The sequence below is a fragment of the Electrona antarctica genome (assembly GCF_951216825.1).
Source record: "Electrona antarctica genome assembly, chromosome: 5".
Classification (NCBI taxonomy): domain Eukaryota; kingdom Metazoa; phylum Chordata; class Actinopteri; order Myctophiformes; family Myctophidae; genus Electrona; species Electrona antarctica.
The window spans coordinates 37,484,286-37,507,132 of NC_136810.1; the positions used below are offsets into that span (position 1 = coordinate 37,484,286).

The following is a 22,847-nucleotide window of genomic DNA, read 5'->3' on the forward strand; positions in this document are numbered from 1 at the left end:
CCTATATTACCTGTACTTCTGCTTAAAAAACGTATGGTTGAATGGGCTACATGCACACAGAATAACTCTTCTTACTTCCGGGCCGCTTCCCTACTTACTTCACAGGTGTTGCTGATGATACTAATTAAGGCTCTGTTCCATTTAGTGTGCAGTGGTTCTCAAACGTTTTAATTTAATTCTGAGTGTACAAATGGAACCAAAACCTTACAACGGGAACCAAATGGACCCTCTGTTTGACCAGAATGGAACAGAACCATCATTAGTATACAGAACGTACAAATGATTAATACCCCCAGACTAGAGTCTCTAGAGAGGTGGGGAGGAAGAGAGACTCGGTAGGACAGATTCAACGACAACAACTATGACAGTGACACAGACGCAGAGAAGGCTCAATTGACTCAAATACACCAGAGTAAGGCCAAGTGTGGACAAGGATGGACACATGCACACTGCACAGACGAACAGTCTGGTAGGAGGACACTAGGCAGGAGGCAAACCATAGTCCTAGAGACCTTTCAGTGCCTGCTATCCCCCAAGAACACACAAGGCAAAGAGAGCTTCCTGTTAGTTCTGGCAGGAGAGAAAGGACAGTGGGCGGGTCTGTGGGGGGGTGCCCTGGGCGTTTTGTTTTTGTTCCCCTCAGCAATAATGTAAATACTTTCGTTTCTTGGTTGTTGTTTTTTTTTTGTCTTTGTCCTTTTCTTTTTTCTGCCCACTCTTTCTTCTTTTTCTCCTTCTGAAATGTACACTCTGTTGCCCTGTTGCCCCTGTTAAGTGTTGACTTGATGCCATATGTAGTCCACCTGAAGAAAGCGAGGATTATACAGAGACATTGGAGATGGAGCCACTTGGAAGAGGGATGAGGGGGGAAGGAGGGAAGAGGTTGTGAAAAAAAAGAATCCTGGGAATTGCACTTGTGTCCTAAATATATAAATATTATAAAAAAAAGAAAAAAGAAATGGATTATATTCGCATCTTTGATGTGTTTACAAACTCAGCGGTAACACCTGTGAAAGAAGTAGGGAAGGGGTCCAAGTTCTTTCCTAAATGGTGTGTGTGCATAGAGCCCGCCCATTGGCGTCATTTCTATTCTTACAATACAGTTGCAGGTCCTGCACGCGTCAGTAGGATGAGGGAACTCCTGTCCGTTGGGATACTCCTTCCCGGCATGGCTGCAGCCTACATGCAGAGGAACCACAAGGAATTGAAGGGGTGGTGCAAAATAAGTACATGTATTTTCTCTCACCAGTTACTTCTTCATACTTTTACTCAACTACAATTATTTGAAAACTTTAGTTACCGGTACTAGTTACTTTGTAGATTTTGATTGTTGTTACAAAACATACATTAACCACCATTAGCTCTGCATACATTTCAGGGCAAACTTGAAACTTTGGTACCGTTGCAGTTGTTGTGACAGCATGTTCCAGGCAGAGGGGCGTTGCAGTTGGGCCGTTGGCACTGTGGTGGATGGCAGTCCACCCTGCCTTCCACACACACACATTCCTCACACACACTCACAGGGTTAGGGAACGCCTCACCATCCACGAATATGCGGTTTTCAAAGGAACAGTCTAATGGACACACATACACACAACACAACGTGAATGAGTAAATAGGTAGGCCTACTAATATGGATGCCAGAAACTGATGAAAGTCAATATTCGAATAATCTACAGCCCTGGCGAACATTTTTCGAATACAAAAAATAAAAAAACAGAACAAAAAAAAAGATTATACTGTATATACAATTTTTTATACAACTTTAAGTTAGTATATATATCTTTAGTTTAGTATAAATTGCAGCTGTCAGGAGGAAACCACCTAACTCAATTTTTGAGGTTTTAGATTTATTTTCCATAAATCAATGCTTTGAACACCCTTTACTGTCTGTTGGTTAAAGAAATACTGAACCAATGGAAAGTATTAAAAAGTGCTTCAGACAAAACCTTTTAACTCCATTGGACTCTCAAATTGCTAACTCCACCACCTCTCCCCCCTCATGCAATTAATTTACAATATATAAAGTCACAATACCAACTTTGATGAGGCAGTATTACATTGTCCACTAGATGGCAATGTTCTGCTGTATATCATTTGAGTAACCTGATACCCAGTGCCAATGACAGCCTGTCAGCCACTGGCAGGCAGCTAGATTTAAACAAACAATCAGAGCAAACACTTCTAAGTGGCTCGTTGGTCTAGGGGTATGATTCTCGCTTTGGGTGCGAGAGGTCCCGGGTTCAAATCCCGGACGAGCCCACCTTTTGATTACGAAGTCTATAAGAAACAACTCTCTCTCTCTGAAATGCATTTATATGCTCCGTGATCAGCTTTCCTGGTAAAAAAAAAAGTATGCTGCTATTGACAGCACCGTTGAAACGGACCAGAAGGCCGCTGTCTCATTTGGGGGCGTGAAATTTGTAGTCCCCGTGTGTCTCTATAGAGAGTTTTGTGTTTAGGTAAATTTGCAATGTTTCTGAATCCTGAGACCTCCAGGGGTCAAAATTAGGGCTCGTCCGGGATTTGAACCCGGGACCTCTCGCACCCTAAGCGAGAATCATACCCCTAGACCAACGAGCCTGTATTTTTCAGTACTGCAGTTCAATGGATTCCTCCCTTGTCCTTTCTGCAAATAAGCTACAACTAACCTCGCGCCACCAGGCTTTCCACCTCGGAGGAAAGCCTGGTCTGTGTTACTAAATCGCTATGTGAACTGGTCATAGCAGTATATAGGTTTTCTTCATTTCCTGAAGAAAGAAATATATATACATATTTTTTTCATCTCTTGAAAAATGAAAATCTTGGAGTTATGTGGTTTCTTCCCGACAGCAGAGATATTATACTCACATGGTCACATAACATTAAAGGTATATTCAGTGATTTCACTTAATTCAAATATCACTTATTTTTTCTTATTTTTTGGATAATCCTCCCTACTATAAAGTGTGCTGACCATATAAGGAGTTCCTCCCTGTCCCCAGTGAGCCCCTGGGGTCAAAAAACCCTAGTTTCGGTTTGGGCTTTGGGTGGCAAAGCCTTCATCCAATCAGGATGAGAGGGGCCTTCCTCCAATCATGATCGAGTGGGGCGGGCATTGGTGCACGTGCTGTTGGTCTGTTGTACTTCCCCCACTGTAGAGTGTGTGCATGTGCACATCTTGTTACCGGGTGGACCGGGTTTTTTTTCCAAATCACTGAATGCTCCTTTAAGTGTTGAGTAAAGTAAATGAGTAAACTTTTGTGGAGATCGTGTAGACCCTTCTCAGTCCTCATATAGTTACTTTTCGAGTGACAATAAATCAATGGCGATTTACGGTTCTCAATGTGCAGCATTGGGACCATGCAAGGCTCAGAGTCTTGCTCAATTACACTTCGACAACAACTCTGGGGGAGCCCGGAATCGAACTGGGAACCTCACATTCCCATCCGGCCTCTCTACCAGCCACTCTACCCCTGAGCCACTGCCACCCCATGAACCGTTGTGCCAGCCCTATGCCATTGGAATCTTCGCATGCTTTCACACCTACATGCAAATTATATACCATGCATTTTGGTTACCTGGACATTTGGGGCAGCACTCTCCAGCTGGCGTGTAGGAGTTGGTGCAGTTGAGTGAAGGGCAGGGTCTTCTCTTACAATCTACAGTACCATCCTGAGAAGGGCGTTACAGAGGTATGTCAGTAACACAAAGTCAAATACAAAATCATTCTTCAGTGCTGATTTAGTGTGCTTTCCCCCAAATCCCAAAAAAGTGGTGTAAAGTAAATAAGTACATGTTCTCAAGTAGCCTACTAGTATAGGTTTATTTTATTATTATTATTATTATTATTATTGTTATTGTTATTATTATTATTATTATTATTATTATTATTATTATTATTATTATTATTATTATTAATTTTTTTCCCTTTACTTTCTATGGTAGGTAAAATAAAAGACAGCGTTTTTTTTTTTACACCTGGTTCATGTTCATGTGAGCTGATCAGGGATAGTGTGGGGTTGTTCTCACCAGACAGGTGCAGACGTGACAGGGCTGATCAGGGGTTGTGAACCTCTGTCTGTTGCTGTAGATGCGGTGGTTGTAGGTGCAGCTGTCACACTCGGCACAACAGGAACCTGTGGTAGACATTATATACATTAATTAAACGTACTCAGGTGACCGGCAGAGTCTAGGAGACCTTTTTGAGTCTCCTACAGGAAACACAGCAGGTCATCAAATTATTGGTTAGCTAATTAGGAATGCATAATAAAGAAAAAGAAAATTCAAGGCTTTATGGGGTGAGTAGGCCTACTCGTATTTTTCCAAATAGTAGCCCGGGCTGTTCGATTTGGACCCCGGGCGTTTATAAGGAACCAGGCCACTATTTGCAGTAGTTATTTATTTTTATTTTTTCATACCTTTCTGACCTCTTGGATGATTATACTCCAGCTAGACCTTTGAGGTCTGCCGGCCAGCTGCTTTTGACTGTTCCCCCGTCCAATTTAAGATCCAGAGGTGATCGTGTCTTCACGGTTGCAGAACCCATTCTCTGGAATAGTCTCCCTTTTTATATTAAAAGTGCTCAGTCCATTGAACTATTTAATTCTCTTTTTTTTGTCATTTGAACTGTTTCACTACTTTTTGTTATGTGGGTGCACATACTTGTTTGATGTTTTTGTATTTTGTATGCATAACTGTTTCTAGATTTTATTGTGTAAATCATTTGGTCAATCTCGATTGTTTTAAATGTGCTATATAAATAAAGCTTTATTTGATTTGATTTGAGGACTTTGTGGTGGTGGTAGGACCTCTGCTTGGATTCATGGTGAGTGGCGCACCGAAAATAGAAGATCTGCAAGCTCACAACGTGCTGTGGACGCAACACTTGGAGCTTGTAGATACACGGAATGACAATAAACATTTCACAGAATATATACCACTTTGAATTAAAACAAACGGTTGTGCATAGGCTGAGTATGGCACAAATTAAACTATAGATTTATTTTGGGGATGTGGAGGACTTTGGTGTTGCGCTGTTGTAAGGTGGTGAGGCCACGGTGAGTGGCGCGCAGAAAATAGGAGATCTGCAAGCTCAACACGCTGTATATATAATAATATAAATGAGGCTGACTTTTGTAAATAATGGCCCATGGGCGTTTATACGGACGAGCGCGGTTATTTGGACGAGGCGGTTATTATGCAAAATGGTGTCAGAACCTGGGCTGTTATTAGGTAGTGGGCGGATATTTCAGTAAGGGCTGTTATTTGGAAATATACGGTAATTGAATGAGACATTTTTTGCGTGAACTATTAGATGCTTTGCCTTAAATTTCAGGTATCAGCAGCTGCGGGATCTTAATACACAGACACAGGCATACTGACAGACAGAGAGCCACGCACACGCACACGCACACACGCACACACACACACACACACACACACACACACACACACACACACACACACACACACACACACACACACACACACACACACACACACACACACACATTCCTACCAGTGTTTTTGGTTGGGTGCAGGCAGTCAGTAGGGGGACACTGTGTGTGCGTACACACAGCCTCTCCGTTCACACATGCGCAGCTGGAGCAGGGTCCCTCCGGATGCCACTGGGAGCCGTCCTCGTACTCTGTACCATCCAACACACACGCTAAAGAAAGACAAGGTTTGGATGATTCTCAGTGTGTGTGTGTGTGCGTGCGTGCGTGCGTGCGTGCGTGCGTGCGTGCGTGCGTGCGTGCGTGCGTGCGTGCGTGCGTGCGTGCGTGCGTGCGTGCGTGCATTTGAAAACTTTAGTTAGTAGTTATTTTGTAGATTTTGATTATTACTACAAAACATACAGTAAAGCTATAAATTGCAAGTAGATGGTCTACAAGCTCACTGATCTCTCAAGAACAGATTCCGTGCTGCGCTACTGAATCTGTCGGCAGGGCCGTTCAGAACGTTTGAACATTGGGGATTAGTGGAATGAAAACATACTGTGAGCGCTCTACAGGAAGAGTAAGGCCGAGGGCGGACCAAACAGGCAAACATCCTGTTATCCACATTCTATTGGGTGTCGCTAGGGATGTCCCGAATCCCGATCCTTTTTTTTGCACCCGATCCGATTCCGATCATTTGAATTTGAGTATCTGCAGATAACGATTTCTCTTGTTCCGATATTTATATATTTAATATAGAACACTTATGCCATATCACAATAGTACAATATCCAAAATCACAGACAATATCCAGTCTAATATCATGACATGGATATAATATGGATAAAGACTCGCTGTGATTGGCCGGTAGTCACTTTGAGTGGCGGTGTGCCTTCCCATGTATAAGCATTGTGGTCCAAAAACAAAATATTGTCGGGGAGGTGTCTCTGTATCGTTTACGTCAGTCATATTTGATACAGTCTGTTTCTGGTGAAAATGTAACTAATTCAGCAGCAGTATAAACATTAGTGTTTTCTCTCAGTCAGTTGATTCTTCATATCCATATGAGTGAAACGGTTTGTTTATTTTTCAAACACATTTCTTATATGATGCAATCTAAAACCCCCTATAGGGCAGTGGTTTACAACCCTTTTCATCAAGGTCCATTATTTATTCAGCGTTTGAACCACGGACCACCATTTGACGACATTAAGCCTCTCAGACCAAGATTTTTGTCCACAATTCCATGCTGTATTGATGTTGGCACCAGGAGATATAACACAACGTTGATCAAAATGAGGGTGCTGTTTTTTTTTTTTTAACGATGTGTTCCCAGATTGCAAGCTCACAATGAGTTGCGATGTGACGCCACAAGCTTTTAGATCTGCTATTTTCTAATGATATTTGTGAAAACTTGTGAAATTCTGTATAATGAGTACTTTTACTTTTGGTATTTTAAGTACATCTTGACACCAATGCTTTTGTACTTTTACTCAAGTAAATATTGCATTTCAGACTTTTACTTATTAGAGTATTTGTACGCAAAAAAATGTGATTTTGTACTTTTGCGTGTGTACCTTTGCAGACGGGGCAGCAGAGATGAGGGTCTATGATGGGGTTGGAGCACTGGATAGGAGGACATCTCTCCTCGTGACATATCACGTTACCTCCCTGAAACACAAACATGCACGTGTGACACATAATAAGCTCAGTGTGTGTGTGTGACTGTGTGTGTGTGTGTGTGTGCGTGTGCGTGTGTGTGTGAGAGTGTAAAATTATGTTTTTATGTGGCCACACCCACCAGTTCATTAAGTATACCTGGTTTTCACTGTAGCACCGCCTACATGATCTTAAGCCTTGCCCACAGCTGTGTGTTGTATGATAATGGGGGAGGGGTTATGGTTATGATGTCACACAAATGGTGTATTTTCGATTGGGCCTTTTGACTCAAATGCTTTCAGGAAGAAACCAAAAATACACAGGGAAGACATATTTGGATATTTGAATCACACATGGGGGTCTAGAGTAATGTAACTCCATAGACACATACAAATCAGAAAAAGTACAAAGATCACGGCACTCCGGGCTCCATTTTTGTTCGAGCATTCTAAATACACTATTTAATAATAATAATAATTATTATTATTATGGGGATTTAGCAGTGGGGAAGGGGTGTTCCCCCACTAAAGTTGGTATTTTGGTTACCTGTCTAAATCCCTAAAACACCTCCATTACCCGTTACATTATGCATAGGTGTGGTTTGGGCGTTACAATAATGTAACCAATCACTGTGCCACATGCCATGGCCTTTAAGAGATCCCTTATCCGTTGCCTGTTATGCCCAGTGCTTCATAGCCTGCGTTGCTTGCCTTGAAATTGGAGCCCTCCATCTTTAAGTGCTTCCTTTCCCTATTCAGTGCCCTGGGAGGACGGAAGAGTCCTTCCCAGGGCCATGAAATGAGAGGCGTTTTAGGGGAGCCTTTTCCTCAACCTCCACCAGCCTCACCTTACAGCGACACTGCAAGCAGGGTCCACTCCCAGGAGGGCTGAAGACCTTACCATCAGCATACACCCTCCGGTCATATTCACACTCTGTGAAAAAAAGACCCCATTCATGACACGGTAATAAGCTCATTTTCATGTTATCTTTGACAAAGAGAATAAAAACTAAAATGCAAGGAAATTGAACAAAAAAGACACAGAAAGAAATAAGAATATGAAATAATAATAACCAGTAAGACACCCTGAGGGCGAAAAGCGTGCACACATCTGCCTGGGTGACGGCAGACTGCTGGGCAGTACATATGGAATTAAATCTGTACTGGCCATATATGGAGCGTGTCTTGAGTGTATAGGGTTTGATGAGGTCAGATCAACATATGGAATGTCAGAACAGGAGGGATGGGTGGGGATGGATCAACATGTCAGAACAGGTCAGCTCCATATATGGAGATCTAAGGGTTTGAGGTCAGATGTAGAGTTGCTGGCCGGCTCCATATATGCAGATCTAGGTGATGATCCAGTCTTCTCCATGTATGGTTATCCAGGGTTAGATGAGGTCAGTGTCGTGATCTTCATATACAGTATGGAGATGGCCATACTGTATATGGTGGCGTGACATGTCACGAGGTGTGATGTCACGAGGCGTGACCATATATGGATGCGTGATGTCACGAGGCGTGATGTCACGAGGTGTGACCATATATGGAGGCATGATGTCACGAGCATGATGTCACGAGTCGTGACCATATATGGAGGTGTGATGTCACGAGGCGTGACCATACAGTATATGGAGGTGTGGGGTGACTAAGTAACTGACGGACGGGAGATGCAGGTTTTCATAGTAAATGCGACCTACGGTCGCAATTAATTAGGGATGTCTCGATCACGTTTTTTTGCTCCGGATCCAATTCCGATCATTTGATTTTGAGTATCTGCCGATTTTTATAGAACATTTATGCCATATCACAACAGTACAGACAGTATCCAAAATCACAGACGATATCCAATCTAATATCATGATATGGATATAATATTGATACTAGGGATGTCCCGATTACGTTCTTTTTTTAATCTGTTTCCGATCATTTCAAAATGATGTGATCGGCCCCGATTTCCAATCACGTGATCAGATCGCGACAACCCTAATAATAATAACAAGCTGAACAAGACATAGGGCACGTGCATATGATTCTCTTCGACGTGTACAGTACTGTATATACTCACTGTCACAGCTAGGACAGCACTGTCCTCTGACCTTGGCAGCGTGACTGCAGGGCGGAGTGGGACATGACGATGCATCCATGTGCTCACAAGACACTTGACCTCCCTATCAAAGGCAGATGGGACAACAGGAACCTCTCATGGTGAAATGAGAACAGCTATTATAAACAAACGTGCCATTGTTTAGATAAAAACTCACACAGTATGCTTTAGCTAATTATTTTCAGAACGATATCTGGTAATCTTAGAAAGTACACTGAGATTTAAATGGAGTTTCCCTATAGCCCCAGGGCATATAAGAATCTGTCTGGGTGGCTGGTATTTTTTTTTGGTACAGCAAGTTTTAAATGGGGTTTCCCACAGGCATTCATGCAGGCAGGTAATGAATATACATACATAATGATAAATGTTCCACTAGAATGAGTATTATTAACATATGGCTCCATTTTCGTCACTGCTAAAACCCTTATCCCTAAACTTCTTTGCCCTTTTTTTTTACTATTTTGAAAAACATTTTTGAATAGTTCAACTAGCCAATCTACATTGACACGTGAGCATGTAGACTGGCCGTTTTAACTATTCAAAAAATGTTTTGCAAAATAGTAAAAAAAAAGGAAAAGAAGTTTAGGGATAAGGGGTTTAGCGGTGACGAAAATGGAGCCCATACAGTATATGCCTTTTCCCTGTGTGTAGTTGTGTACTCACAGAGCATTGGCAACGGAGGCAGGAGTCTGTCCTGGATGGGAAGGCCTGTCCATCCAGATACACTTTAGACTCATATTCACACTTCTCACATCTAGAGACACAAAGAAACACTTGATGAATATTCGGTTTATTTCGCTTTCCACTGTGTTCTACTGTTACACAAGTGTCTCAACAGCACCACTAGATGTCACTCAACACTTGTCATATGTAGGGTTAGGACAAGTTTGTCCAAGATCAAATGTACCGGTATGGACATTTCAAGCAAGGTAGATGGGTTTTTGCTGCATCTCGCTATTTCAGAAGAGTGCTATCCAAATAATAGACAAATTCATTTAACCATGTTACTATGCTATGGCATGTGCAAATACAGTAGCTATAGGTATTTCCAGTACCTGTGTGAAGCCTACATTTATACATTTTTATGTATGTGCAGAAAGAAAGAGTGCAGTTATGGACTGTGATGTTTATAAGGAATCCAGAAATGGCCCAGCTGCGGCGCATGCTGGTTTGTTACCGTGGACAGCAGTCTCCGGCACGGTGCACAGGGTTTCGACAAGACAGCGCAGGACAGGGCAGGGGAGAACATACCACATCTCCATTCTACAACATTAGAGAAAACACACTCAGAACTCCCAGAACATATGTGACCAGATTTGACTGAGAGCCTGCCATCGTGCAAACTCCAGCTTTTTACCAGAGGAGAAAACTTTTTTTTTTTTTAAATGAGTTAATAGCACAGGCAGACTCTTCACATACTAGAGCATGTCTGAAATAAGTGTCAGAGCTGAAATCGACATGTAAATATGAAATAAATGCTTAAACATGTAGCTAGGTGGGTTAAACTGAACAACCAATATGTAAATTTGAAGCTATGATTCCCTGCTTTCATATGACATGAACAATGGCAGTCCCCCAGTCAAATGTAGTCACATATATACCACATCTCCATTCTACAACATTAGAGAATGTTGTAGATGTTGTAGCACGCATGTGCGTGCATGTGTGCGCGTGTGTGTGTGCACGCGTGTGTGTGTGCTTATTGACTTAGACTTACTACACATGAACACTCCTGACAATGTTCTCCAGCAGGGATCACAGCTCCATTAGGGAAGTCATGACCATTCACACCACAGCCTGTATCACGCACGCACGCACACACGCACACGCACACACACACACACACACACACACACACACACACACACACACACACACACACACACACACACACATCTGTAGATTTGTACTCAGATGACCGGCAGAGTCTAGTACTCTTTTGAGTCTCCTACTGGAAACACAGCAGGTCATCACATTATTGGTTAGCTTAGGAATGCGTCAAAAACACAAAACTCTCTATGAATTCAAGGCTTCACTGTTCTACGCTTTGCCTTAAATGTCATACATCAGCAGCTGCAGGATTGAAAAAGCTGGTACCTTAATAAACAAACACAGAGGCAGACTGACAGACAGAGAGCCACGCATGCACACGTTTTTGGCTTTTTGTTTTATTGAATGTTAAAACTTGGGGATTTCTCATTTGTATTACCCTTTGTTATGTATGTTTGATTCTCCAATCAGTCTAATGTGTTCTGTTCTGTCAGCACCACTGGGTAAAGGAACCTACCATTGCAGACAGGACAGCAGCTACCAGCAGGTGGAGATGTGGGGTTTTTACAGGGAGTGTGGCAGCTCTCCCTCTCACAGTGAACATGGCCCTCCTGAACAGAAGCACATGAAACACAGGCTCTGCCTCAACAACATATCGTCACACCATGTGTCACAACAAGTAAAGTCCAGTTTTCTGTGAAGAGGTGACCACCGAAACAGTTGTTAGTAAAAACTGAGCGGTGAGTCGCTTATAATCACTGCGGTGTGATGTCATGTTGTAGTTTTCGGTGGTCACCTACCTCTTCACCAAAAACTATGACTATGAATAGGCCTTAAGTGAAGCTGAAGAAAGTGGCAGTGAAACATTGGCTGAAATAGAACATTCAAAGTGTGGGGGTACACATACATTGATTATGATTATTCTACTTACTATTCTACTACTTCCACATGTGTGGTTTGATATCTATTGATTGTGTTTGTATTCTTGTGCCAACACCTACATTACAGTCGCTCACCAAAAAGGATGGGTGTAACAGACATCACATACTGACTGACTGACACTGATACCTCATACTAAGCATTTAAAGTATGAGGTATAAAGTACAGCAGCCTTGTGTTCATACAACAGAAAGATTGGGTATTGGGTAAGACTTGACGTTATGTATCTTTTAGGACCTTTCACTGCTTCGTCTTAACCATTACTCTATGGCTCTGGTCTCAGCCACCGCAGTGTATATATATATGTTTTTTGCCACTGTTGGAGCAGTCATAAACTACACAGGTTCATCCCGATGTTCTGGGCATCTTTGTAAAGTTACTAATGGTAAAAAGCAGGTAAAAGAGTAACGTTTGAGCAGACTAACATCAGTCACTCTACCATTCAATGTAGTAGAAGACCTGCGAGTTTACACCGCAGATATGTCATCTCAGCCTACAGGAAATACGTTCGCTGCGACCAGGGGACCTGTTTCTGAATCGGTCTATATTGAATGCCTGAACTCGTTCAACTACTACAACTCCAAATGCTTGTCAGGGTGTGTGTGTGTGTGTGTGTGTGGGGGGGGGGGTGTACCCAGGTCAAATATGATTATTTTGGGGGGGTGACGACCAGAAAAGGTTGAGAACCACTGCGGAGTACAATTTACAATTTACACAATTTAGGCATTTAGCAGACGCTCTTAATCCAGAGCGACTTACATTAAGCAATAACAAAAGCATGGCATACATCACATGTATAAAAAGTAGTTATCATGAATCATGCGTAAACTAAGAACGTAACATTGGAGTATCTAACTATGTCAACTATACATACTATACTATATAATATATTATACATGTGTACTATAAAGTGCTATGACTACATAAAGTGCAATTCTAGAGCTGTCTACATAACAAGCTATAAGTCTGTTTAAAATACTATCTAAGTCTACATAATGTGCTATCTAAGGGGCTAGGCTAGGGCAAGTGCTACGGGCCATGGTGGAGTCTGAAGAGGTGGGTTTTCAGACTACGGCGGAAGATTGGGAGTGAGGCTGCAGTTCTGACTGCAATGGGAAGTGCATTCCATAGTTTTGGAGCCAGAAGGGAGAAGAGTTTGGGACGTGTGGAGCGTTGTCCCGGCGTTTTTAGTGAAGGTACCTCCAGCTTCCCTGCGTTGGCTGATCTGAGTGAGCGGGAGGGTTTGTAGGGTACGATCATACTTGTGAGATATGGGGGGGCCATGCCTTTGGTTGCTTTGAATGCCAGCATCAGAGTTTTGTATTCTGTGCGGGCAGCGACCGGGAGCCAATGGAGCGAGCGGAGAAGGGGGGAGACGTGTGAGAATTTTGGCTGGTTGAAGACCAAGCGTGCTGCGGCATTTTGGATCAGTTGGAGGGGCTTAAGTGCACATGCCGGTAGGCCAGTAAGGAGGGAGTTGCAATAGTCAAGTTTTGACAAGACTGTTGTCTGGATTAGGAGCTGGGCTGACTCCTGGGTGAGGAACGGAGTAGCAGACATCACAGAATAACCCAATGACCCACCTCAGTTAACCTGACTGCACTACCTGTGAACTCAATACTGCCACCATCTGGCGGAGTCAGCTTATCTCACAGTAGCAGACATCACAGAATAAGTGAACAACCTACCTCACAATATAGCAGACATCACAGAATAAGTGAACGACCTACCTCACAATATAGCAGACATCACAGAATAAGTGAACGACCTACCTCACAGTAGCAGACATCACAGTGTGTGATGTATACCTCAATGACCTACCTCACAGTAGCAGACATCACAGGGCCTTTCCACTGATCTCCACTTGGCTCCATTGTCATACTGGATGCCAGAATGAATGCAGCCTAGCACAAACACACATTACAACACAAATATGCTGTAATGACTGAGCATGAATGGATCGTAATGAATAGTCAAATACACCATGCTCTGACATAACCTGACTCTGCCAGATGGGGCAGCAGAGAGTACACTGGGTTCCCCCCTCCTACTCCCATCTGGGAACTCTCAGGCAGACTTGATGCCCGGCCACAAAACGGCCTGGCCAATCAGCAGCAGCTAGAGGCGGGATAGCTGCTGCTGATTGGCCAGGCCGTTTTGTGGCCGGTCATCACTCAATTACTCCTTCGGAAATATATGATTTTGCTAGCCAATTACAATGTCAAGTCACCCCTGTGATCATGTGTAAGTAATTTGGAGGGGATTTATCCCCCAAAAATCATGTTTTTGCAACAAACGTGTACATTTTTCTAGACGCAAATGGATGTGTCCTACAGTACTGTATATGGGGAGATGCATCATGACCAAAGGAATCCAGTGAAAAATTAATAATAATTTTGTAATTTTGATATTATTTACTTACGGTCAATGCCTGTGTGAAAATTCAGAGCGATTGGTGCAGCCAGTGACGGGAAGCGACAGTGTTTCAGACAGACAGAGACACAAATACCAATTTGCTCAGACACATATGACGTGAATTCTCCATTCATTGTCAATGGGAATTTAATGTTTGTGTAAGACGAAAATATACACTAATAGCTGAATATAGGAGGGGCTAGCGCCCCTCAAAAACATGTGAAAGAAGTAACATTACACAACCATATGTCAATATGGCTGCCATGAAAAAGGTCTTACTATTATTGTTCTTGGTGTCCTTAACCGTTACAGTATGTTTTGGCACAGCATGTTACAACATGTTACTGACCTCTGCATCTGGGACAGCATTCTCCAGGCACCGACTCCCTCTCACTGCAGCCCTGCAGCGGAGGGCAGGGCAGAGGAGAGCACTCCCTGTTACCACCCTGTTACCAAGACACAGGGACACACAGGGAGAACTGTTACCACCCTGTTACCGACACACAGGGAGAACTGTTACCACCCTGTTATCAAGACACAGGGACACACAGGGAGAACTGTTACCACCCTGTTACCAAGACACAGGGACACACATGGAGAACAGGAGGCTGAGGAAATGGTACGCGTTTATAGAGGTAGTAGAGGTAGTGTGTAGACAGGATAAAGTGCCATTGTGTTAATGACTGTGTGTGTGTGTGTGTGTGTGTGTGTGTGTGTGTGTGTGTGTGTGTGTGTGTGCGTGCGTGCGTGCGTATGTTGAAAATACTCACCGTGCATGTGCAGGTCTGGCAGCCATCTATAGTATTATATGACACATTATGGGGTGTACTGTCCGTCTCACACCCTGGAAAACAGACGTGCCGACAAGTTACAGTAGATGCACATTTTATTAAGGTTTTGTATTATACAGTATATTTCGATGCGTGTGCGTACATGCATACATACGTACTGTATGTGAATGGGGCATGCATCCATGCACGATTCGTATTGTCGACACCGAGACAGAGTGACAAGGAAGAGGAGACAGAAATGGTCCCATGCAAGGAAATGTGTAAATGTGTTGATCATTACTGCTACTCTCTCTCCCTATGTCCTATCCTCACCACCTTCTTTACTTTCTCTCCCTCTCTCTCTCTCTCTCTCTCTCTCTCTCTCTCCCTCCCTCTATATTCAGTGGTGGAAGGTAAGTACTGTACTTGAGTAAAATGTTGAGGTACTTTTACTTTACTGGAGTACAGTATGCACAGCTTTGTCTGTTTGTGTGAACACAAACACTGATCACCCCATATCAATGATTTGATTGGCTGATCACCCCATAGCGATCATTTGATTGGCTGAGCAAAGTACATATTGAGGATAAAAACTTAAAAAGTGAGGGCGGATAAGAGAATTTGCCAAAAGTGATTGGCCGGAATGACATTTGTGATGGCTAAGCACGGAATGTGATGTATGATGATGATAAGAGCCAATCACTTCACAGTTCACACTAGTGTGATTTATTTATTTATTACTTTTATACTTTTTATACCTACTCCACTACATCTCTACAAGTCTGGACTTTTTCTAACATTGCAGTATTGATTTGACTTTTACTTAAAGGGCCACTTCACCCTTTTTGCAACCAGATCTTATTCTAATGATGTTTGGGAGACAAGAAACACTTCCCTGGGTTTTTATTTTATTTTATGTGTGTAATATGTGTTTTTGTGTGTCAGTGTCTGTGATGGCACAGACACTGGTCTCACTTCCTTCCTGGACTACATGTTGTCTCAGAGAGGGTCTGAGCACACCTAAGATTCCATGGAAGCTGACTCCCAGGGATTCCATGGAAGCTGACTCCCGGGGTCTCTTCCAGCTTTTTAGACAGCTGGTGGATGGAAATGAAGCTCCACCCACGCGGCAGATTGCCACGTCGGCCAGATTCCCGGAAAAGCTTGCCCTAGCGGCAGAAGCGTGGGTGGAGCTTCATTTCCATCCACCAGCTGTCTAAAAAGCCGGAAATTACAGACAGCTTCTTCTGTCCGCGCATGGAAGTTCAAGTGTGCCCAGGCTGTAAGACAGTGGGGTGAGTGCAGCAAAGTATTATGGTAATTGTAGTAATCCAGCAGTGAGACCAGTGTCCATAACATCACAGACACTTTTGAAATACTGAAATATAGCAAAAACACATATCACCCACATAAAAAACCCAGGAAACTGTTACTTGTCTCCCAAACATTATTCAATTTTTGTATTTTTCCAGTTTTTCATGTGTCTATGGGGTGACAGTACTTCATTAGACACCCTGGAGTCATTTTATGTGCAATGGTGCATTAACTTTGTATTTAGGGTTTCTTCCTGGAGGCTGAACCCTTGACAGTCAAACGGGCCAATGAAATAAACAGTAATATAGTGACATCACATTATCAGCCCCTCCCCTAACCCCTCCCCCTTTATCATACAACTACAGCTGTGGGTGCGGCTTCAGTTCAGGTGAAAAAATTATACCTCCTTATATAACAATAAGACCTGATGATCATGTTTTAGGGTGGAAAAAAATCACGGCACTCCATCTTTAAAATAAGATCTGGTTGCAAAAGGGGTGAAGTGAAGCATGTGCGTAGTTTTCCCACCAGTGCTCTCTCTCTGCTCTTCCTCCCTCTCTTACCTTGGGTCTAGGTTGGCGTGCAACATCTGGTTCTGCTACTCGTGCCAATAATGACAGAAGAACGCGTTCGTCATGTAACGCACACATGTTCTATTTCGCACACGAACGCACGCACACTTTATGGGCCGTGACCATGAACACAGAGGTGCCAGGCATTAACCCATTTAGACTGGGAACGCAATCTGATGTATAACCTTAGCTTAAAAAATAAAATAAAAACACAATTTAACCATTATTTTAAAGCTTTAGTAGATCTACAACCTCATATCACGGCACTGAGTGCCACGCTACGAGCTTGTAGATCTGCTTATTTTTTGAAAAATCGTGAAAATGTGGCGCAAATCTTTGAATATATATTCTTTCACAGCAAACGTTTTGAACTCAAATCTTTGGAACAATATTTTCAAATGGGTGTCGGCGGCCAATTACATATAATTTGTGGGGACCTTGACAGATAAACGGCAGTAACATACAGTAGGTATTTGTAGAATCTGGTCTCAGGTATCATTGGGTTAAAGACTACCACTGCTGAGTCTATTAACACCAAGGTGATTTACTGTAGGAGAGATTGATGGAGCGAGGGAGAGCGAGTTTAACTGTCAGGGTCGATTACACTGGAGAACCTCCACCAAAGACAAACAGAATCTGGGCCCTGTGGCTGCAGACGTTGCTCATACTGTGAGTACAGGGCATACAGAGCTAACGCGTTGAAAGGCGACGTCACTCCAAACCTCTTCAGCTGTCTGCACTCTGCACTGCAGCCTTCTCTGTTCATCACGGTTTAGCTCGGACATTTCAGTGGATAATCATTTTAATGAAAGCTAACCAAAGGGAGAGAAACAATGTGTGCGTGTGCGCGTGCGTGTGTGCGTGTGTGTTAATCACAGAGGCTAGCAAGGCTGCCTACTGTGCCAGCAGCCAAGAGGCATTTCCTCTGGCCGACCGAGCATACACAAGATCAAAGTGTGTGCGACTGTACGGGCATGTGTGTCTATGAGTGTGTATATTGACATGGTGCCATTGGAGTAACCACATGCAGGAACAATTAAGGACAGGATTTAGGTATTTTGAGGTTGAGGAGACATAGTGACAGGCAACAGAGACAAAGAAAGCCATACAATGACTGACTACAAAAATAATTTGTTGGGACAGTGTGGTTTAGTGAGCGCATATTGTGTAGTGTACAGAATGTACATTCCTCCAGTCTCCCCAATAAACATGAGAACAAACACAACCCGGTTTACAGCGTGCGTGCGTGCGTGCGTGCGTGCGTGCGTGCGTGCGTGCGTGCGTGCGTGCGCGCGTGTGCAGGGACGGGCAGAGTGTTACAGAGGCAGGGGCTGAAATTCCGTAAAAGGGCACCTTTTAACTAAAATAGAGGATCTACAAGCTCTCATTTTCCCCGCGCGACCCCTCGTTGGCTACTGGAGATGCGGCGATGACATGGATTTCTAATCAAATTCTTTCAACGCAAAATGCTGAAGCCCCCTTTGATGTCTATGTGTGCACGTGCCTCTGTGTGTGTGTGTGTGTGTGTGTGTGTGTGTGTGTGTGTGTGTGTGTGTGTGTGTGTGTGTGTGTGTTGTGACTCAACAATGACGCCAGTCTAACATCATCACACTGCCACTGCATGTGTTTTTAATTCTATTGTAACAGATGGATGCGCTCGAGATCTCTGCAGTGCTGCAGCCGTGGAAATCCATCCAGAATTCACACCTTCTTTGTGTATCAGCTATGGACAGAAACTGTCTACTATCCATAACACAGTCTATGATTCACTTATTTTTTTTAATCGTGAAAACGTGTGCAGATCTTGGGAATATAACAATATAACCAGTAAGACGCCTAAGGGCGAGGTCACGTGCACACATCCGCCTCGTTGACGGCAGACTGCTGGGCGAGCGCTGGCGCTTTGGCATGGGGGGTCAGATCAACATGGAATGAATTCTGTACTGGCCATATAAGGAGCATGTCTTGAGAGTACAAGGTTTGATGAGGTCAGAGGATCAGGGATCAGGGATCTCCATATAGGGGCTTAATTGCGACAGCAGATCACATTTACTATGACATCCCTGATGATGTCACATGATGTCACGAGACCTGGGCAACATATATGGGGGCTTTCCCATGTATGGGGGATTTTGAGCGATACACTGAAAGGAATTACGATTACATAGTAAATGCGGCCCGTGGTCGCAACAATATATATTGTTTAAGCAAACATTTTTAACTCCTATTTGCTTCTTGGGGTCCCTGGAACAAAATATTTTGAGATGGGGGTCCTTGACATGAAAAAGTTTGAGCACCACTGAAAACTGGATTTAAAAGACGTCCTCAGGTTTTAATGGATTTATACAACATGGAAAGTGACACAGACTATCTGTCACAAGCTAGACGTATGCCTTGGGACAATACTGAGGATATTCTGGCCCACGACAGTCTCAAATGAAACCCTTTACAGGAGAACAGGCCTGACTCCAACTGTCAAACGTGTTCACGTTCAGAAGGTGGAAGTGGATTGGACATGTTTGCAGAATGGAAGTGCCATCCCAAGGGTAGTAGCCATGAGATGGACACCATCTGGAAAAAGAAAACGAGGGAGACCCAAAGAGACACAGAGAAGATCTGTAGAGAAAGAAATTAAAGAGCTTGGGTGGACCTAGAGCCAAGTGCAGCATTGGGCAGCAAGACTGCAAGAGAGACTGCATTGGCGTTTGCTGAAGACCATATGCTATCCAGCACAAAGAGGGTTAAAATATGTAACGTAATACAACATATACAGTAACTAACACAACTGCTGTGGTATTTGGTCTCCCTGCTCTTCTACTGAGAAATTGAGATACTGTGGAATCTAAATGTGGTTGGCAAGTGGTACAGCCTGAAGGTCCCAATGTAATTTATCCACTAAGCAAGCGCAGGCACTATTGCCATTTTGCAGTCCGCGGCCATCTTGCCATCAGAGTTTGGAAGCGCTCGTTTTCAGTAAAGCAACGTCCTGCTGCCTCCTGCCTTACGTGCAAATTCAAAACAGGTGGTATATGCATGGGCCGTTCAGTGATATCCTTAGAAAACACTTAGAAAAATAATCACGTGCAAGCACAGTCAGTAGCTCATAATGTCTACAGTGGATTTAGCCTCGATACCCAGGCTTTCATTTCGTCTGCGCGAAAAATGAAAGCCTGGATTTACGCATGGGCTGCACTGGCCTAAACGTGGGAGTCAACCCTTCCGCGTAGGCGTCGCTTCAAATGATGTGACGTCAGGGCTCTGAGCGGTGTGCACCCGTCAAAATAACACTGTGAGGAAATCATTACCAGTGGAACTTCAAACGAGGCTATGCGAGGAAAATGAGGAGAATAGGCTAAAGAACCCACCACACCGTCTAAGAAAAAAACCAACGTGTGCCGACTCTGTGGAAATAACTTTGACAGTCCGTTAGAGTGGTATACTCCAGCAACCAGTGGTTTCTGCTTCTGGTCGACACAATAACAGTGCTGCACTGGGGGGGAGGAGAGACCGGGGCTGACGGACAGATCGGTGAACCGATGGTGGATGGTGCGTAAATCTGAGCCGCGGCCCTCCCATCTAGGCCAGAAAGGTCTAGCGTTAGCTCAGGCTACAGTGCATTTTTATGAAACAAGCACTTAGATATCACAGATAGAAAGATGATAATTCAAACATTTCGTACAGCTGCAATGTTAATGAGTTTGATGTTGTGTAATACAATCAGATAGGAATTTTCTGTTTTTATGTATGGGCTGTCAATGGGAAATTGCGCCTAGTTGACCCCCTGCCATTAACTTATATGGCAAGATGGCCACAGTGTGCATATGGTCAATTAGCTTAGCAGTAAAGATTTCACCGCCTGCATCAAATCCCAGGTAAGACCGTAAAGTTGTACATTACAGCATGCTAACGTGGAGGTGCAAACGGAGACATCACCAGTGGGGGGAAAAAAAGTCAAATATAAGCTATGTTATATAATTATATTCCAATGTATTTGCCTTCATTTAAGTCTTATTATTTCATTTTAATCCATTATCTGCCTCATTATTTTTTCCAATGTTTCATCTCAAGTCTGTGAACTTCTTCCCACAACTCTGGCGGTCACCGAAGTGCAACTGGAGGACCGGACCGGCTGATCCCCCCCACTCTTCTTGTTCGCGTTCAAAGTGTTTGTAAATCTCCGTGTGCTGTAGTCGTATCTAGATTGAAGAGGGTTACCAGCCGTTGCATATTAAATGGCTCCCCGTAGTCGGATCCAGCCACTCTGTGAAACATGAGCCGCAGTTGTGGACAAGGCACGTGGCCTCGGGGTAACCGGGACAACGGGCCTGGCTGCAGAGGTCGGGGCAGTTGACGGGAGGTGAGCCAAGAGGACAGCCGCTGAACCAGTGGAGTTTAAAGCACAGCCTACGTTGACGGGAAGAAGGAAATGTATGTAAGCAAAAAGACGTTGATGTTGTTGTTTATACAGATTACACGCTCACCAACCACTATTTCATGTATTGTGATTAGGGACGCACCGATATGGAAATTCTTGGCTGATACCGATGTTTAAAATAAACGATTTTGAGCGATAGCGGCAAATATCGTCTGATACCGATATGTGGCCGATATATCGGTGCATCCCTAATTGTGATACATGAAATACCCTCATATAGGAATACCTGTAGTCAGGTGTGATTGGCAGCCACGCATTCCATTTATTTGGAGGAGTCGCTGTTGTAGATTTGTCACTATCATCAGCCCACTTTTGCTCTATCCGTTCCTGCTCGAGTTGGCCAATCAGGGCACTGCTCTGCTCAGGGCCGAGAGCCATCCATTCCTGGGTGGCCCAGTATCGGGGAAGGGAGGTGATTGGAGGGCAGGTGCGTGCGATTCGCTTCAGAGCTCGGGTGCCGGTCGCCATCAGCTGTTGCTGCGTGTGGAAATAGAAGCGCATGTAGTGTGGCCCGTCGAAAAACCAGTTGCAGCCGTCTTTGTCGTAGCCGTCGGGTCGAAAGCCGAACGCGTCGAAACCGCTCCGGTCCAGCCCAAACGGATCGAACCCATAGACGCTATAGCCTCCGTCACCAAAGACCTCCGACATGGCCTCGTCTGGCTCTACTACGTCCCTCCGTTCATCTCTGTCTCTGCTTTCGCCATCCTCCTTCTTGCTCTCAAATGACCCGTCCCAACGCATCCCGAACCACGTGACGTTGGAGCGGTTCACCCCGTAGCGGTTGAAACCCGACACGTCGTATCCTTCTCCGTCAATCAGGTCGCGGTTCAAGCCGTCCGCGCCGAAGCCCCTCCTGTTCCAGCCACTGCGGTCGAAGCCGCCGCGGTCATAGCCGCTGGGGTCAAAAGCGCTTCCCTGGATGCGACGTCTCTGTAAGATGCGGTCGTCTGTGCGGTCACTCCTTTGAGAGGGTTTCTCGAAGGTCGTCACGTTGCACGGTGCGCCGATGGTTATGGGCACGTAAACCACGCACCGCGACGACAACAACATGACGTGGTCGGGGGTGACGTCGAACGGTTTCATTTTCACGCGCCTCTTTGTTTCAGGGTAACGGCTGTCGACCGGAGCGTGGCTGCCTCTAGGACCCTGCTTGTATTCGTAGCTATTCTTCGCCCAGTCCGTCCGCTGATGTTTCTCCTGCCACTGGGTCCACAGTTTGTCCATGAATGCCACGTGCGAGAGGTAAAGAGGGTCGTAGGCAGCGAGAGGAGAGGCCATGTGGCCGCCTACCCACAGCTGGAAAAGACCAGAGAAGGCCTGCAATGACCGGGAGAGCAGCTGGAAGTCGCCCTGATTCATAACCGCCTGCAAGGTCACAGCATCTGGCAGCCACACCTGAGGAGAACAATGGAATAGGATAGGACCACAGAGAAGCTTGTTGCTGGTG

General features: G+C 44.3%; 1 protein-coding gene across 1 annotated transcript in view; it reads right to left on the minus strand.

The window, feature by feature from the left end:
* kcp (kielin cysteine rich BMP regulator) overlaps positions 1–22,847 on the minus strand; it is a gene marked incomplete at its 5' end in the record, with an annotated part of 63,498 nt that overhangs the window by 28,600 nt on the left and 12,051 nt on the right. Inside the window, 17 exons of the mRNA XM_079502308.1 lie at positions 1,097–1,179; positions 1,401–1,574; positions 3,561–3,654; positions 4,012–4,118; positions 5,501–5,650; positions 6,998–7,091; positions 7,927–8,012; positions 9,147–9,249; positions 9,849–9,939; positions 10,363–10,448; positions 10,903–10,982; positions 11,473–11,566; positions 13,716–13,798; positions 14,659–14,755; positions 14,874–14,877; positions 21,181–21,369; positions 21,627–22,795. Of these exons, the coding sequence (XP_079358434.1) occupies positions 1,097–1,179; positions 1,401–1,574; positions 3,561–3,654; positions 4,012–4,118; positions 5,501–5,650; positions 6,998–7,091; positions 7,927–8,012; positions 9,147–9,249; positions 9,849–9,939; positions 10,363–10,448; positions 10,903–10,982; positions 11,473–11,566; positions 13,716–13,798; positions 14,659–14,755; positions 14,874–14,877; positions 21,181–21,369; positions 21,627–22,795 (2,784 nt within the window). The remainder of the gene's footprint in view (positions 1–1,096; positions 1,180–1,400; positions 1,575–3,560; positions 3,655–4,011; positions 4,119–5,500; positions 5,651–6,997; positions 7,092–7,926; positions 8,013–9,146; positions 9,250–9,848; positions 9,940–10,362; positions 10,449–10,902; positions 10,983–11,472; positions 11,567–13,715; positions 13,799–14,658; positions 14,756–14,873; positions 14,878–21,180; positions 21,370–21,626; positions 22,796–22,847) is intronic.